This window comes from Typopeltis vanoorti, chromosome 6 (assembly GCF_054136105.1).
Source record: "Typopeltis vanoorti isolate ZY-2024b chromosome 6, IOZ_Tvanoo_1.0, whole genome shotgun sequence".
NCBI classification, from domain to species: Eukaryota; Metazoa; Arthropoda; class Arachnida; order Uropygi; family Thelyphonidae; genus Typopeltis; species Typopeltis vanoorti.
The window spans coordinates 128968623-128987241 of NC_143554.1; the positions used below are offsets into that span (position 1 = coordinate 128968623).

Genomic DNA, 18619 nt, shown 5'->3' on the forward strand with positions numbered 1-18619 from the left:
AAATCCAACTTGTTCATGCCTTAATATCTTCTCAAAATTCTACAGAAAATTTAGCAGATACTGAGAATAGGCTGACACTCCTCCAATTCTCACATCTAGTGAGATCACCTTTCTTATAGGGATTATAATCATCATAGTTGAGGTATCTTTTCATTCTCTAGCACATTATTAAAAATCAGTTGCAGTTTATAAGCAACCAACTATTGCTATATTATCATTGCCTGAAGCTTTTTCACTTTTTATTTTCTCTATTACATTTGCTATTTTATTTTTAGATATAGGTTTTGATGTTATATTTAAATTTATGCTTATAGGAAGTTCTTCCATTACTGAACTTCTAATCATGTCAGTTATATCGTTGTGTACATTTAGAATTTCAAAGTGTTCTTTCCATCTTCTAACAATCTTAACATTTTCAGTTAGTAGCAAAACTATATCTCATAGCATTATTTACTTGCTTCTTTTCTTCAGAGCATATTTTCCTTGTCTCTCATACAGTCTTCCATTGCACCATGATATTGCATCATTTTGTGCTGCTTCTGACAAACTGTCCATATAATCCCTTTTACCCTCTCTTGCAATCTTTTAACAAGGTTATCTTTCTCTCTATAATTGCTGAAATGAATTTCTTCAGTTCTCTGGAATTTAGCACTTTCAAACATCATTTTAACTTTGTGCCTTTCTTCTATGAGTCTTCAGATCGTGTCTAATAACCTCCCTTCTGAGCACTGACACAGTCTCTTGCAACCTCATTATATATACCATTTAAAATTTTTTCCTTTGCATATCAATCATGTTTTATGGGCTTCTACTTTCTCATCTTCTAGCTTCTCATGAAATTGATTTTTTTTATCATAATAGAAAAGGTTTCCTTAATTTCATTCATTTTTAATTTAGACAAGTCATATTTTACCCTCCAATTCTGATTTCTACTTTGTTTAATCCTATGCAGTTTAATTTAATTTTGACTGTTACTAAGTAGTGATCAGATCCTACATCAGCTCATCACCTGAACTTTAACATCTAAGAGTGAACTTTTAAAATTACTCGACTGCAATATGATCAATGTTTTAGTTTGCCATCTGGTGATAACCAAGTCATTTTATGTGTCTTTATGCTTAAATAAGCTTCCTCCTATCACAAAGTTATTCATTTCACGAAATGTCAGCATTCTCATTTCTTGAACCACAAGAAATGCTATGTTACCTATTGCTCTATCATGTTCATTATTTCTTTTCCCAACTTTAGCATTCATGTTGCCATTAAGAATAACCATGTCATGTTTCAGTACTTGTTCTATACATGTTTGTAACTTATCATAAAAATTCTACTTCTCTTCAAGATCCTTTTCATTTGTTGGTGCATATACTTGTATTATAGTTAATTTAATATATCTTGAATCTAGCTGTTATTATCAGCTCACTTATGGGCTTCCAATTTATCAAGTTTTTACTTGTCTTAACACTAAATATAAGCACCACCACACTTCTTTCATGATTTTTATCTGATCCTGAATACAATATTTGATATCCATATATAGTTCCTGCTCTTCCAAAGCCAGTCCATCTTAACTCCAATTATTCCCAATAACTATTCCATACTTTCCCCATTTCCATTATAATTTCCTGTGTCTTTTCAATTTGAAACATAGTTCTAACATTCCATGTTGCAAATAACATTTTCTGTTTAGGAGAAAGTGGTGACCTTATCTGTTTCAAGGATTCCTGCAGGCTGACACACCTGGTATACTGATTTTCTTGGGCTGTCAGTTTCCATAATCAGGGAATTTTTTTTTTACAGGGAAGGCTGATTAGCCCTTCGCACGGGCTTGGGAAACGATCTCCCCCAAGGCAGAGTATTTCATTGCCATTGCAGACTAAAAATATCTTTCTGACCTGTAATGACTGATATTTTCTTCCATCTAATCCTATGTGAAATGGGATGTTCAAATCTGCCAGTCCAGACTTGCCATAATAATAGTAGTGAATGTATTCTTTCTTACAACATTAGTGGATGCCACATCAGGACAATTTTAACTGTTTCACTTACTCATTGTCATTTGTAAATTGTAACATGTTTGTTTGCTTCTGAAGATGCTGATTTGAAATCCAGTGAAATATAAGCTGTTTATTAAACATGTTTTTATAATTTAGTTTGCTTGGTGTTCTAATAAAGTTAAAATAAATAATGAATAACATCAAACACCTACCCTTGTCTATTAGATTTCTGTGAGCAGTTGTGTGTTCTGAATGGGAAAAGTATGTGGTTGAGGAAAAGTAAGTTAAAATTACTTTTCAGTTTATTAAACAACAACATTATAAAAAATTTCTCAAACATTAAATGGTCCATATTATTCAATTGATTTTCATTTCTGAAATTTAGAAAAAAAATTAACGTTTGTAGTTGTACTTCAAGATTTCAAAAATTATTTACAACAAAAATATAATTCTACTTACCCTAAGAAATCAAAATCTAATGTGGAATGTGCTGCTTGGATAAGAGCCCATATTCCCCAGAAAAGATGTGCAGCCTGAAAATATAATTTAAATTATATGCACAGAAACATGCTGCCTCATTATTAAAATGAACCAGAACAATATATATATATGAGGTGTGGCTATTGAATAACGAGACTGGTTGCAAAAAATGTGGTTCATTATTACAATTGTACAACTTAATTGTTATCCCCTTCAACATACTCCTCCTCTATACACCATTGAATAGGAATTTTCCATTGTTGGAAGCAGTGCTACACGTCATCAGGAGGTATCTGCTTCAGTAACACTGCCATTTTCTCCTTTATCTCATTCACTGACTGAAAATGGCACTGCTACTTTGGAAAAAGGTAAAAGTCGCATGGAGCTAAGTCCTGCGAGTAAGATGGATGGTCCAACACTAGGATCTTCTTATCAGCCAAATACTGCTTCACAGACAGTGCACTGTGGGCTGGGGCATTGTCCTGATGGAGAATCCAAACATTATTCCTCTACAGATCAGGTCTCTTCTTCATCACTCATTCTCTCAGCTTAGCCAGAACCTCAAGGTAATAATGTTGATTAACTGTCTGACCCTCTGGTAACCATTCAACCATTACCATGCCATTGATATTAAAAAAAAACGATCAGCATTGCCTTCAGTTTTGACTTGCTCATTCTTGCTTTTTTCATTCTTGGTGAAGTTGAATTTTCCAGTGCATCGATTGTCTCTTTTTTCTGGATTGTACTGGAAAATCCACGTCTCACTGCATGTGGTGAGACATCTCCTTAAGTCCGGCTCTGCTGTCAGCCGTTCCATGATGTCAGTACAAATTTGTTTCTGGACGTCTTTTTGCTCCTGACAAGTTTTTGGGAACCATTTTGCCGCAAATTTTGTTCATGTTCAATTGCTCATGAAAAATTTGTCATACAGTCTCCTTATCAACGTGCACCATGTCTACTATCATCCGAATGCTTAATCGGCGATTGTTGCAGAGAATTTCAATAATTTTCACAATGTTCTGTTTGGTTGCTGTCGTGACAAGGTAACCTGGTCATTTAAAAAAAATCGACTCGCAAAATGTTCAGATTTTCATGCAAGTGCATTTTTGATCTGCTGTGAGCAAGCGTGGCACCCATCTTGCGCAAAGCTTTTTCATTTGCAATTCTTCATACAAAATATATCCTACACGTTCTTTTGAGATGCCTATAGTCTCAGCAATTTCACGCACTTTGACTAGCCAGTCATCCAATACCATATTGTGCACTTACTCAATGATTTCTGGTGTTGTTACACTTTTTGGATGTCCTTCATGTGGATCATCTTTCTGGCTGGTATGGCCACGTTTAAACTCGGCATCCCAATTTTTAATTATCGAAAACGAAGGAGAAGAGTGCCCATAAACTTTTATGAAATTTAAATGAATCTCTTTTGGTGTTAAACCTTCTTTTACAAAGAATTTTATAACTGCATGATACTCAATTTTATAAATTTCAAGGGATACAGACAACACTTTTGCTTCAGAAAGCTGTATAAAACAAACTACTTGATAGAATGACTTGCAATTTCACATTTTTTGGATGCTTATGACAGATGTACCAACTTAGAAAAAAAAACTTGCCGATAGTGTTGCTCCCTATGGTCAAGGCTGAGAACTTTTCAGACCACCCTCATAAGTAGGAAGAAAAGGGTGGGATAGAAACTGGAAATCCCATTCTAGAGATAGTCACTTTACACCTCCACTAAGCAGGAAAGTGGACTTCACCAGGTGAAGAAAGACATCTACTACGTAGAGGTCTATTTAGCATTTACTCAAATTAGGGAAATAATGCTTTTAAAATGGCAATATTTGTCTCACCAGATTCCCCCATTTGTGGAAAGAGGCCTATACTATGGAAGGCAGCGATGATATTGGCTGTGAGAGGCTATTTATTGCATGATCGCAAGCCCATAATGGCAGCAGTATGCATATCCATTAGTGCTGGTGCATTCACAAAAATCTATATTATAGCCTACCTTAATGTGACTGATACTGATGCAGTGCCAGCTCTAAGGGTCCTGGTGCCTCGATGCAATTTTAAGTTGAGCACCCCCTTACTTTTTTTAAAATGTAGTTAAAATTTAAAGGTTAAAACTCAAAACACATTTTTATATAAAATTATGTACTTTAATATATGTATTTGAAAAATACATATTAACAACACAGCAAACATTGCAAAACATACAAAAAAATGCAGACTAGAATTACAGATACATAAGTTGTATCTGTAATTCTATGAGCTATTATAACTAGAGATGTGCAAACTAGAAAAATTGCACAATGAAAATAATCATTTAATTTTGAATTAATAAACTTTTTTTAATAAAAAAAGAAATGTAATAAAAAATTAAATGATTTAAAAGTTTACTTTTCTTAATTTTAGAAGCAAATTCATAAAGACGCTTTATAAATCATTTGCACATATACATTGCAATATTTTCAGCAGGTCTAAAGCTGTCATTATCCTCTATGATGTCCTTTAGAATTTGTATTTCATTATATGATTCAGTAGCACAAATATCCTTTTTCTTCATCAGTCAGTGCAACTTGTAAATCATCAGTGTTTTCTTAAAGTGTCCTCACCCATATTAGAAACTGGATAAAAACTGAAATATGTTAAAGTGACTTGTCAAGAGATCAAACCTTTCAGCCAAAGAATTAATATTCTTGTAGAAAGGCAGACGTTGGTAACACATGACTATTAAATTATTTATGAAATTTACAACGTATACTGGAATATTAATTAAAAGAAACTTTAATAAATACTTCCTATATTTTGGCAATGTCACATTGCCATCTTCAATGGAACAAATAACTATGACATGTGCACGCAGGCACTACCAAAAAGCAAATGAGGCAGAAGAGAGAAACTACAGTTCTTTTTCAAGTTCTAAAGAGGACCCTAGGAACAACAGTAGTTTCTCTCTTCTGCCTCATTTGCTTTTTGGTAGTGTCTGCGTGCACGTCATAGTTATTTGTTCCATTGAAGATGGCAATGTGACATTGCCAAAATATAGGAAGTATTTATTAAAGTTTCTTTTAATTAATATTCCAGTATACGTTGTAAATTTCATAAATAATTTAATAGTCAAAGAATTAATAGTGTCCACAATTGGAATTAAAAAATGTAACTATAAAGTTATATTGCATATAAACTGGCACTTTGCTAGTTGATCTGCAATATAACTTTATAGTTACTTTTTTTTACATTTATAGTCCAAACATTCCTAACAGAACATCTCTTCTTACGTCTGCATAATGTACTGCTTTTGAACTCAGGAGAAATTTCTAAATCTAATGTTAACACTTTTGTCAATTCAAGTATAACATTAAAATTTTCATCCAATCTAAATTCTTCAGTAGAGTCGATTACATTATTTAATGCATTTATACATTCACTTAAATTTATGTTTGGATTCTGAAGCATTTTACTCACTACATTTATCCTTCACAAAATTCATACCAGATTATAAGTGAACACAAAAATCCATAATCTTTAATTTTCAAAGCTAATGTTTTTGCTTCATATTTTGAACTATTGTCAATTTGAATATTATCATAAATTTCCAAAAAATAATTTAGAATTTCTCCAATATTATATCTAAGTGAATGAAGAGCATCAATTCTTGCTTCTCATCTATCTGATAAAGTTTTAGGTGCAATTTTGATGTACTTTTTCAGTACATCCCATCATTAGTCAAAGTACTAAAGAAATTATAAATTTTTTGTATAGTGCTTAAAAAAAAAAAAAAACTGACTGTTTCAGTATTAAGTTCAACAGCATCAGAGATCATCAAATTTAGATCATCAGTATATGTGTCTCTAAATGCCGCTGAAAAATTTAGTTAGCTGCCCTTACTGTTTCTCTTTTTCAAGTTCTTTTGCTGCTTTTCTTTTTTCATTTGCAGTTCCGGATAATTTTTTTTAGTCTCCATTATGCACAAATTTATTCTGAAGTAAAAAATCTATTGAACAAAAAAATTTGGTAAGGAAAAAAATAAATGTAAATAAAAAAAAAAATGAAAAGTTAAAGTAAATTCTTAGGTTAAATTTTGAATCTACTTAACTCAGTGTGAATTACCTATACATTCACTGTGTTTAGCAATCAACAGTTCGATGATTTACAAACAATGTGCGAGGTCTGTTCCACAAAAAATGCCCAAATGTCACTTCAGTTAAGCCAGATACACGTGCACGCCTCACACCCTAACTGGCGAATGTGCACTACACATAAAAAAGAAAGTCATTGTGTAAGATGCCCCCCCCCCCCCCCGTAACAGAAACGTCCCATGCGATTGCCTGGTTCGTTTAGTGCTTCTGCCAGCTCTATACTACACATAGTGAATAACAACTTGCAGTTTTTGTGAAATGATATTAAAAATCTCGGTATTTATTACAATATATCTAGTGCATATTCACATTTAATAAATGTTAATATTAAAACATGCTTTTATTTTATTTTTTCTATTCACTTCAGCGTCCCTTGAAGAAGGTGCCCCAATGTGATGCATCACCTATTTACTGTGTTAAGTGGCCCTGGATCCTGGATGCACAGCTCATAGAAGTGAATAATGCAATGTTTACGTTAAAAGTGATGTTTCAAATGGTGAGAAAATGAGGTAACAGTAAGTAAGTGAAAGGTAAAAAATTATCAGTGACAGGTTTTTAAACTGATGGATAAAGGGATATGTATTTGTATAAAATATCTCTACATTGCTTGGAAAGAAGTTAACAGACACTGCAGTGCGAGGAACAAACACCACGGTGTCTACCTTAATAATACGCAGGACCACCTTCCCTGTGATGACTGCAGCAATCCTATGGGGTATACTTTTCATAAGTGTATGATAACGATCAATGGGAATTTTGGACTATTCTTCCTGTAGACACATAATGAGGTCCCGGACTGTTTGTAGGGCAGACATCCCTTGACCTCACCCGACACTCCTGTTCGATAGGGTTAAGATCAGGAATCTGGAGGCCAGTCAAGTGTGGTTTGACGTTTATGTCCACAAACCATGCAGTTACAGCAGCAGCTGTAGCCTTATGACATGGTGCGCTGTCTTGCTGAAAGAAACAATGGTTAGTTCCATAGAAATGGCACAAGGTAGGAAGCATTGCATTGTCTAGAATGTTCAGGTACCTCTCAGAGTCCAGTGCCTGTGGCACCAGAAACAGAAGTCTGAGGCCAAACCAGGAAAAATAAGACTATACTAGCACACCGCTACCTCCGAATTTCATAGTTGAGGTTATGCACTTTGGAAAAAGACTTTCACCGGGCATCCACCACAACCGTCCATCTGCTCGGTAGAGGGTGTAATGTGATTCGTCGCACCATAACAGTTTTTTAAATTTCCATGTCCCATTGTACATGTTCTTTGCACCACTGAAGACAATGCTGTATGTTAGTTCGGGTAATGCAAGGCTTGCATATTGCAGTCCTACATTGGAAATCCATGTAGTGAGCCTCGGTTCTGAAGCAGCAATCCTATGATTGCTGCTACAGAACCAGAGATTTATGCAGATTCGTGTTCCAATCAACCGGGAACTCCACATTCAACGTCTTGGCCAATGAATAGTGGTTTTTAATATCCTTTGCAACACCCTGTGGTTACGTTCTGTGAGTGTGGTGGATCATCCAATGTGGTTAATACTTGCAGGTGACTACCCACTTCGATCTCAGCATGGTATTCACTAATTATTGACATGGGATGGCCTAATTTGTCAACAATTTGCCGAACAGATAGGCCTGTAACATGGCATTCTATCACAATACCTCTTTCAAAATCAGGTAGTTCCCTTCTCACAGTCATTTCACTCCGACACAGTTGCACTAACTTGAGAGCATCATATTCATCCAATTTATAGCTGCTACAAGCACATAACTCATTGCACAGCATGATGCAACTTGCCCATGAAGGTGTCCATTGACTGCTTTCCAAGCAATGTATATTTATAATGAGTTATTTTTATTTGTATTGAATTTATTTCTAAGATTCAGATAACATTTTCACATCATCCTGCTTGAGGACTTAAGAATGCTTAATCTGAAAAATAAAATGTATTCACTAAGTCCTCATGCAAATACATAAATGTTATTAATTCTTTCATTTGTTTCCAGAAATTGATTAGTGAAATAAAGACTTATGAAGTCTAATAAAAGATGATTTTTTTTCATAGGTTATTCAAACAAATATAATTCTGTGCGAAAAATGTGTATATCAATGTACTGCAACAAACATTTTGCACTTACAGAATAAATTTCATTTCAAAATTACACTAAAGGAATAAATGTAATCAAATTAATAAACACATACCAGAGCAAATTTATTTACTTGAACATAGAGTATTTCTACAGCCTCATTAGTTACTTCTTTGCTCCATTTATTAGCTGTATGCCAAGCCTCTAAATAGCATCGTAACCACTGGAGCTGAAATTCTCGATCAGGATATAAGTGAGGTTCAAACTTTTCGACGCCTTAAAAAAAATAACAATAAATAAATAAAACATAATACAAAAATTATATAGTACTCCTCCTTTAATAAAAATACAAGTATTTGATCACATCATAAAATTCCTGATATGTACCATCACAGGGGTGTGCAGGATAATATGATAGTACTAAATTAAGTTTGCATAATGATTATCAGAGACATTTGGTGAATTGAGGACTCGGAGGAAGAAAATACACTAGCTTTTTAATGATTTTCTTCCAAATGAATTCTATTTTTCAGGTGTCTAAAATAATCAAATGATAATAAGCAAAATCTAATATAATCAAATCTAATGTTCAGGTCATTTAAAGCAGTGGTTCTCGACCTTTTGTGAGACCGCAGCCCTCATCTTATAAAAAAAATTCTTTTTTTTATAAGATGAGGGCCCGGTCCCAACAAATCGGAAAGGTATTTACTCGTAAATACCTTTCCAATTTTTTTTAAAGTTCATACATTAAACTAACATAAGTATTAATAATTAATTATGGCATAATCATAAAGAGTATTAGTACACTTATGCATACAGTGTGTGTGGCATGTTGACAAATATAAAATTACATTTAAATTAGTTATCAATCACTGTCCTAATGAAATCTTGTAGCATATTGTAGTCAGGCCAACATCATTAAATTAATTTTTGCCGATTTTCATTGACATATCCCATTCTGATCATTGACATATATTATTCAGTAAAAATTCATTATTGTATTATTAAGATGATTTTAATAATGTTGGTTTTAAAAAAAAAAGGTAGTGAGTAAAATATTTATGCATTGTCACTCACCATAGAAGTCAGCTGAGCAGGGGAAGCAACAGATGTCAACTTGTCGGCAAAAAAACGTATGCCAAATATTTATATATGCAAAGTATGTAATTTAATAAATAAAAATGTATGAATCTCTCAATTCTAAACACTAGTTCCAACACTAATTAATATTTTGAATTTAAAAACGCAGCACTTTAACACAGCAATTATGTTATTGAAAAAGTTAAACTTAGTTTCTTTTATTACAACTGAGTTTTTTGGTGAGACTTTTCTTGCTGTTTTCTGTCTGTTAGCTTATTAATTCCGGGATGAATTGAAGTGACAGCCAAACGGAGACAGTCAGAAAGTTGCAGTTCCTCTCTTTCATTTAAGCACAGTCATGGCAGAAAATGCAGTTTCACAAAGATATGTGGTGGAAAAACAAAGAAGAAATCTCACTGCTATTTCATGTAAATTTGGATATTCATTTTTCATTCTTATCCAGAATTTTGAATTATTCATAGAATTAAAAGTACTTTCCAGTCCTTTCCGATGATAATTCAGTAAGTTGAAGGGTTCCTTCATGGAAAAACGGGCTGTCTCTTTGTGTTCACCAAATATGTTCACAATCCACATATTTTGCCTCTGGGGATCCTCACGTTTGAGATAATACTTGTCAAACGACAACAACAACATCTTTAGGTAGGCTGCGATATCATCTGAAACTGAATTATGTGAAAAGAAATCATCTGCTTCCATAATATAATCTGAATACGACTAAAACATTTCATTATTTCTTTCTGCAATCATATTAAGCCAGAGTTTGAGTTTCTTTTTGAAGGATTCAATCTTGTTCCAAGCATTAAAATGTATCTAGACCTTGAAGTTTTAAATTCAATTTGTTTATGTAAGAAAATATGTCGCTGAGATATGCCAGCCAGGTTACCCATTTCTTATCCTGGAAATAATGGAACAGGTCAAATTTCTTATCAATTAGAAACAGCTCAACTTCCTTTTGGAGTTCATACAACCTCTTGAGAACTTTACTGCAGGACAGCCAATGAACTTCTGAATGGAAAAAAAAAAAAAGATTTCGATGATCAGAGCCCATTTCATCGCACAATGCTTTTAACAGTCTTGTATTTTTATATAATTAATAATTTTAACAGATTGAGACAGGACCTTCATTAAGCTCAGGTGCCATTTTTTTGGAGGCCAGGTTTTACCTATGAATGTAACAATTCGTTGACAATAAGTTATTGCCACCATATCTTTAATTTTAGTGACTAAACCTGAATTTCTACTTGTAAGACAGGCAGAGCCATCAGTACAAACTCCAATGCAATTTTTCCATTTGAGACCTTTCTCTTCAATGAAACCCATTTAAAACTTGAAATTTTTAAATGGTTTCATTGAAGACATTGAAAATCTCACTGCTGGTAGTGTGCATAGATAATTCAGAAACACTTAAAACGTCTTCCTTCATGTCACTTTCATCATGATCAATATATCGTACATACGTAAGTAAAATGCTTTGTTCTGAATATCTGTAGATTCATCCAGTGCAATGCAAACAATTTGATTTTTTAATTTTTTCAAAGTTGCGTTTCTGTATCTTCTACCATATCAGATATCTGCCTATCAACTGTATCATTCGACAATGGGAATGGCTTCATTTTACTTGCTGCAGACTGGCCTAATACTTCATTACAAGCAGCAATCAAAGTGTCAGTAGTTGAAGCTTAGGAAATAATTTTCTTTTCTATTTTAAGTTCATCTCTTTTACACATAAAGAACTAGATAGGTTTGTTGACTAGATCGGAATGGTGTGTGTTGAGATGTCGGGTAAGTTGTGATGGCTTCATAGCTTTATTTCCCAGAACAGTAGCACAAATGACACATTGAGGTCGTGGCAATTAGTCAGTGTCAGGGCATTGTATGAAACAAAATTTTAAATAGCTATCCATGTACTTACGAATGAATGCAGACTTTTTTTTTCTGTGTGCTGGTAGTTTTCCCCTCCTTTTGTACATCCTGGAGATCACTCTGTAGGCTTGAGGTGGATGAATCACTATTTGTCATCAGAAACACCTTCAATATGAGATTCCTTAACACCAAAATTAAAAAAGTCCCTTTGTTTCTTATTCATATTAAAATTTAAATCTTTAGGCCTATTACTTTTAAAAAATTACAGCACTCTGGTTTTGAACAAGCACTTACACACTGCAATACGAATTTGCAAAGAAAATATTCAGTATTACTAGATTCGAGAACCAGATACAGACTACCTTGATCTTCAATATTGGTGGAAACATTTTCTTTATGCTTCCTTGCTGATTGGTCACTAACATTTGCGACAGAGATGTTATTTCATTCAGTTTTGAGAACAGAGGATACGCCACCCATTGTTGTAGGCAAATTTTACGACCGGTCATAAACAGTGGGATTTCCTTTCCTGAATGATGAAAGATTTCAGTGTGAAAATGATAATTCATGAATACTTCCATGTTTAAAAATATGCTGCTTGGTCACTGACATTTGTTACACAGATGTTATTTAGGCATTCTGGGTCTGAGCTTTCCGCCACATTCATGAATATTATTCTCCTCAGAATATTTCCACTATAAAAAATTTATTCATGAAACTAAAATCAAAAATTCCAGAACTTCTCATGATTCGGTTGTTGAGAAACACTGATTTGAGGCACTAACAACTGCATCAATCTGCCTAGATCTTGGGGATCCTCTGGGTCTTTTTCCTGCTATCAAATGTCTATTCAAGACCTTTCTCTTCAATAAAACCATTTAAAACTTTGAAAATTTCACTACTGGTAATTCAGCATGCGTAGGTAATTCAGAAACACTTAAAATGTCTTCCTTCATAGGTGACAAAAACTAGAATATATAAAGCATTTTCACTTCCAACTATGTAGGTCTTCGGTTTGATATGCTAGCTTCAGTCACTGAAGGATTAGCTAGCTTATTATTAGCACTATCAGGTTTTTAAAAAGCCAGGTTGCTTGCCTGTGACAGGCCATTGAGCCTAACAAGAAACGGATGATGGGACATGGAAGATCCAAAACCTTTTTTGGATATAATATAATTTTGGAAATTTTATTTTAACACTTAATAAAATTAATGAAGGATTAATAAAATAAATGAATTTATTAAATTTAGTTATTAGAGATTAATTGTGAATGGGCTGGCAAAGATTAGTAAAGTCAGTGGTTTGTGTTTAGACAAACATTATTTATGATATGTTGTCAATAGTGAGGGAAGTGAAAATTACCACTATATTATTGGAAGTGATTAAATAAGCTTACCTCAGTGTGAGAAGATTGTGAAATGAACTGTAACAAATTCCAACTGTTTCATTGTGAAACTGTGAAATAAAAAACATTGCTCAACAGAATATCAGCCACTGCAGTCAGTGTATGGAGTATGTGATGATAAAATGGCCAAATCTGGAATGCATGATGGGTGAGGTAGAAGTTTGAACTCTGGCTGATTTTTTGATTTCATCTGAAGTGCAACATATGCAATCTTTTTTCAACTGACTAGAATTGATTAGTATGCTCTTCTAGAAGCAGTTCAAAAATAAAAATCCTCAAAATTTCACATTAATGTGATCTTGTTCTCATACTAACTTCTAAAGTACTGTTTTATGTCGGTGAATTCTGAATGCTCAAGTGAATTCTCTGCATTTTGTGCAGAGTATGGAGCCATATCTGTTATTTAGATGATGGGACATGGAAGATCCAAAACCTTTTTGGATATAATATAACTTTAATATAATTAAATATAATATAAATATAATATAACTTTAACATTTCATTTGTTACAAGGACACATTGGGAAACATTATTGAGAAACAGGGCAAAACATTTCAAAGTGACATGTCATATAGCATACATTTACTACTCAAATCTTGGTTACAGCTGCACAAGAAAGAGAATATATTAAGAGATTATGATGAATAATTACAAACATCTAATATAAAGAATTATATATTGACAGTTAATGGTGGTCGCTTTCCAGAACTTTGATGTATGCATATGATCTGAACACTTTGGATGTGATGTAATGTTTTACTTGTTTCCAGGAAGAGATGATCAAATTGAAATACACTTGGAGTACCCTAGTTTGGTTCTGGTCAACCCTACAACTATTGTTAATGGTATGGGATGTGAGGTGAGATTTATCAGCTCCCAAGAATTGAAAGTAATCTGCATGTTACTGAATTCTGATCTCAGCATAATTGTCAATTTATACAAAATTAGACAGCTGACAAGAACAAGGTACTCATATATACCAAATAGGAAGCAGAAATAATTTGTCCTTGATGGTGGATAGAAAAGAAGACAATTTATATAAAATGATTTGAAAGTAGTATGTAGATTAATTCTGTGAAGAACTTGTATCATGTAGGATATCTAGTAAAATTCAGATATCCCATAAGTTTAAAATACAAATTAAAGTTAAGAAATTAGTAATGGGGTATGTGTGGTGTTTATAAAGTTGTTAGTTAAATGTATGTTTCTTTTTGAATGTCACTAGCAAGACGATGAAAGACATTTTTATTTTTGGCTAATGAAGTCTTGCTTAGATGAGAAATGAATTTATTAAATTTAGTTATTAGAGCTTAATTGTGAATGGGCTGGCAAAGATTAGTAATGTTAGTGGTTTGTGTTTAGACAAACATTGTAGTGAGGGAAGTGAAAATTACCACTATATTATTGGAAGCGATTAAATGAGCTTATCTCAGTGTGAGAAAACTGTGAAATGAACTGTAACAAATTCCAGCTGTTTCATTGTGAAACTGTTATTGAATAAACCTTTCTGCACTGTGAAGATGGAACTCTGTTCCAAGCCCAATGCTGGAAAGCAGTAATGGCAGCACATGATGGTAGACTTCAGAGGAAGTTTCAGAGGAAGTTTCTCAGTTGCATTTCTAAGGATGTGCAGAAGCACAAAGAATGTTATTGAACATTGTTAAGTGTCCAGACTAGAAAAAAAGAACAACAAGAGGAAGCTGTACAGTTTGTGTCTTCAATATATGAAGATTCAACAGAAATTGGAACAAAAGTTAGAAATAAGAGAGAGAGAGAGAGAGAGAAAGGATATCCTTGTATAAATATGTGTGAAGTTTTTAGTAATCATTAATCCATATGGAATTTACTTCAGTTAAAGCTAAAAGGAACTTTATTGATTTCCAGTTCATACAGAATGGGCCCAGTAAAGTTTGTTTTAGGATTCTCAGTCTGATATGCAATTTCTAACTGTTGGCATGTTTTAGTTATTTCTTCAGATGCCTTCGGAAGTGATCAAACTGTTGATAGGGTTTTAAGAAGAATGTTGCGACTTTTATGTAGAAAGTCAATTCATTCTAAAGTGATGATATTGTTATTAGTAGTTTATTCAGTGGAGTCTACTGCTATTTTCATATGGAAAGTGAAATTACAGAAGTATCTTGGATGAAGACAAAGCATGTTTTATTCAGTGTTCTGCGGTTTAAGATACAAGAAAAGTTTTCACTAGTGTGGCAAAGCATCTTCATTTGGATACTTTGGATATATGACTAGTTTATATGTTACTAATGTTCCTTTATCTGACAGCACTGAATTACAAAAAGAATTTCCTTCAGACATTGTTCAAATATTTGATTTTGTAATACATTCTGGGTATTTTTTCTTTAACATTTTACCTAGACCTACTCATTGGTTCAGATATGCAGATTAAATTTTTGCTATCTGGAATAGCCCTTCTTATGAATTACAACAGTTTCTTTCTAAATTAAATGCACTGCACCCAAGTATCAAATTCACCCTAGAAGAAGTTAATAAGCAATTAGCCTTTTTAGATCTTTTAATTCTTCATCAACCAGATGGTAACCTACATTTCTCAGTTTTTCGGAAGACGACTCATACAGGCCATATATCCTTGCTGAATCTCATCATCATCCCAGTATAAAGACAACCTATTAAGACATTTGTTCATCTGGCTCACTCCTATGTTCTTCAGATGAACTATTACAGAAAGAATTACAACGTTATCTCCACATTTTTATTTAATGGTTATAAGAATTTTTTCATCAAAAGAGTTTTGACTAGTTTTGGTATCTCTACCTCTTCAAGTACAGAAGAAATAACTCATATTCCTATCCCTTAAGTACAAGGCATTAGTGAATGAAATAGCAAAAGTTTTAAAACCACTAAATATTTTTGTTGCCTTCACCCCATCAGAAAAATCTCCATCTGTCTCACTTCTTCAAAGGACAAGCTCCCACATCTCAATTATCCAGGTGTTTACCAGATTCCTTGCTTTTGTGGGTTATCTTATTTTGGACAAACAAGAAGAAACTTGTGTTCTTCTAGCCGAATGCATTCGGCTAGAAGAACACAAGTCGTATATTCCATAACTTGAGCCTGAACAGTCTGGTCTTGCGAAGCATGCTACCAACACCGCAGAGTTAATTGTAACAAGACAAGTCCTTCACAAAAGTCGGTTCCTCATTTAATGGCTCTATAAAGAAACGTGAAACTTGATTTCACTCTCCTAACTTAAACAGATCTGATGGTCTACGTGTATCCCATTTGAGAGAGAGAGAGAGCACTTTTTAAACCAGCTAATCTTTCCAATTTTATATAATTTAAAATAAAATAAAATTTTTAATTTTATTTTAAATTAAACATATGAAAATATTTCCTAACTTATTAAAGATTTTTTTTAATTAAAATTTTTTTTTAATAAGTTAGGAAAGTTAATGACCTCTTTTAGTTATCTTACATTAGCTACTTAGGTGGAGCCTTTCAGAATTGTCAGTTATGCGATTAGCTTTTTACATGTACTGAAGATGCCTTTGATAGTTAGGCGAAAATTATACTAATAAAATAATATTTTACATAAGTTTATTCTGGTATTATAATTCATTTAAATATGCTACTCACAGTATTTCCTTATTGAAACAAATACAATACTTAATGAAACACATGGGTAACTCTGAAGTCCTATCTAGGTGGTGTGCTCTATGGGCATTTGTAGGCAACCTAGGATGTAAACTGGAACCTCTGACAATTATTGTTTCCCAAATTTTGGGAAGTTTTATGCATCCGCATTTGTTTAAATTGGTTTTTTCTTGGAAGAACAAAATTTACAAACAGATAGAGGGAACTGCTATGCCCCCCCACCACCAATTTTTACATGGAATATTTTGAAAAATGAGCCATAGACACAGCCCCTTTAAAACCTTCTATCTGGCTAAGATACATAGATGTGTTCTCTATTAGGCCTCATGGCCCAGACACATTAGACACCTCCTTCAGTCACCTCAATAGTCTACATCCAAGAATCCAGTTTACGAAGAAAAAGGAAAACAACAATAGTTTACCTTTCCTAGACACCTTAAGTAACATGCCTTCAGAATGGTAACCTCTCCTTCACTGTATATAAAAACCTCCCCTCCCAAACACACAGGCAGATACATTCGCCAACTTTCCCACTTTCAGTGAAGCCTCTCTTTCAACTGAACTCAATCATATATACAACACCTTCCTATTCAATGGCTACAGTGATTACAGAATTAAAAAAGTAATTATACCAGCCCCATTCCTCAGCCATCGTTAAAGATGGATTTCAGAAATGGCATCACCATCCCCTGAGTTCGTGGTCCATCAGAAAATATAGCCAGGTCTTTAAAAAAATTACAACCTCTAGACAACTTTTAAGTCTGACCAGAAACTTGCGACCCTTATCCATTCCACCAAAGATCAGCTCCTTCCTCTCTTAGTGCCTGGAAGTATACAAAGTACCCTGTTCCTACAAGATGGCTTACTTCAAAGAAACTGATAGATCAGCATCTGCAATCATGACTATGGTCAATCCAGCCTTGCAGACCATGTATTGGACACAACTCACAGGATCTTCTGGAAGAAAACTAACAAATACAGATGCACAAAACTTCCCAAAATTTGGGAAACAATAATTGTCAGAGATCCCAATTTACATCCTAGCCTGTCTACAAACACCCATAGAGGGTGCACTACCTAGACAGAATTGTGTTATTTATACTCCCTGAAGATGTCTCAGTGACAGACGAAATATTGGAAGCAATTAAAAATTAGTTTTTAATCCTTTTCTAGTGCTGTTAATACTCCATTAATAAGTGAAAGAATTAGGGAGCACCAGAAGAATGCAATCCCTAAACTTTCATTCAAGCCTGAAAGAATTATGTTATATAGCTTTAAGTAGGGCTAAAAGCATTAAATGATTTACCTGCAAACTCACAGAAATGGTTTCCAATATCAAGTGCTTGGTAGTTGAAATCTGCATACTCATAGTCCACAAAGGTAATGGTTTCTAGATTAAGAAAGAAAAAAAAAAAGAACTTTTATTATATAAGAAAAGGTTGGTTGGTTTATGGGCACAAGGACAGCAAAGGTAATACTGCACCACAGCAAAAGGTTACAGCAGTACAGTATACAACGTATTAATAAAGATATAAATTAGTAAATAATATGTGTGTACAAAAATTAAGTAATGTAGTATTTACACATAAATAAAATTTATAATCAAATGCATTTGTTTAAATTATTTTTTTGTGAAAAGTTAAAAATGTCATGCAATTTGAGTCTGATAACATCTCCCCAAGTATATGTGGGCTGGTGGGAGAAACAAATAATACAAGAAAACCTTGCTTAACATGAATTCAATTAGTGCGACTCAGTGAAATTATACTATTTCCTGCTTTAAATGAGTGATTAATCAGTTAATGCAATTTTTTACGGTATGCAAAATTTTACGTTACACAAAATTTTTTTGTTGCCAATCTGCAACGAGCAGCGGCACTTGTCAATGTAACAGCCAGTG

The 18619-nt window shown here is 33.6% G+C and overlaps 1 protein-coding gene across 3 annotated transcripts in view; it reads right to left on the reverse strand.

Annotated features, from left to right (window-relative positions):
• LOC150105934 (ethanolamine kinase 1-like) overlaps nucleotides 1–18619 on the reverse strand; it is a 154532-nt gene that overhangs the window by 26165 nt on the left and 109748 nt on the right. For 2 of the 3 annotated variants that reach the window (XM_090393695.1, XM_090393696.1), the window contains exons 6-8: nucleotides 18026–18109; nucleotides 8833–8993; nucleotides 2457–2530 (exon numbers count right to left, since the gene is read on the reverse strand). In XM_090393695.1, the coding sequence (XP_090249821.1) occupies nucleotides 2457–2530; nucleotides 8833–8993; nucleotides 18026–18109 (319 nt within the window). The remainder of the gene's footprint in view (nucleotides 1–2456; nucleotides 2531–8832; nucleotides 8994–18025; nucleotides 18110–18619) is intronic. The other variant, XM_090393697.1, reaches the window with a different exon arrangement.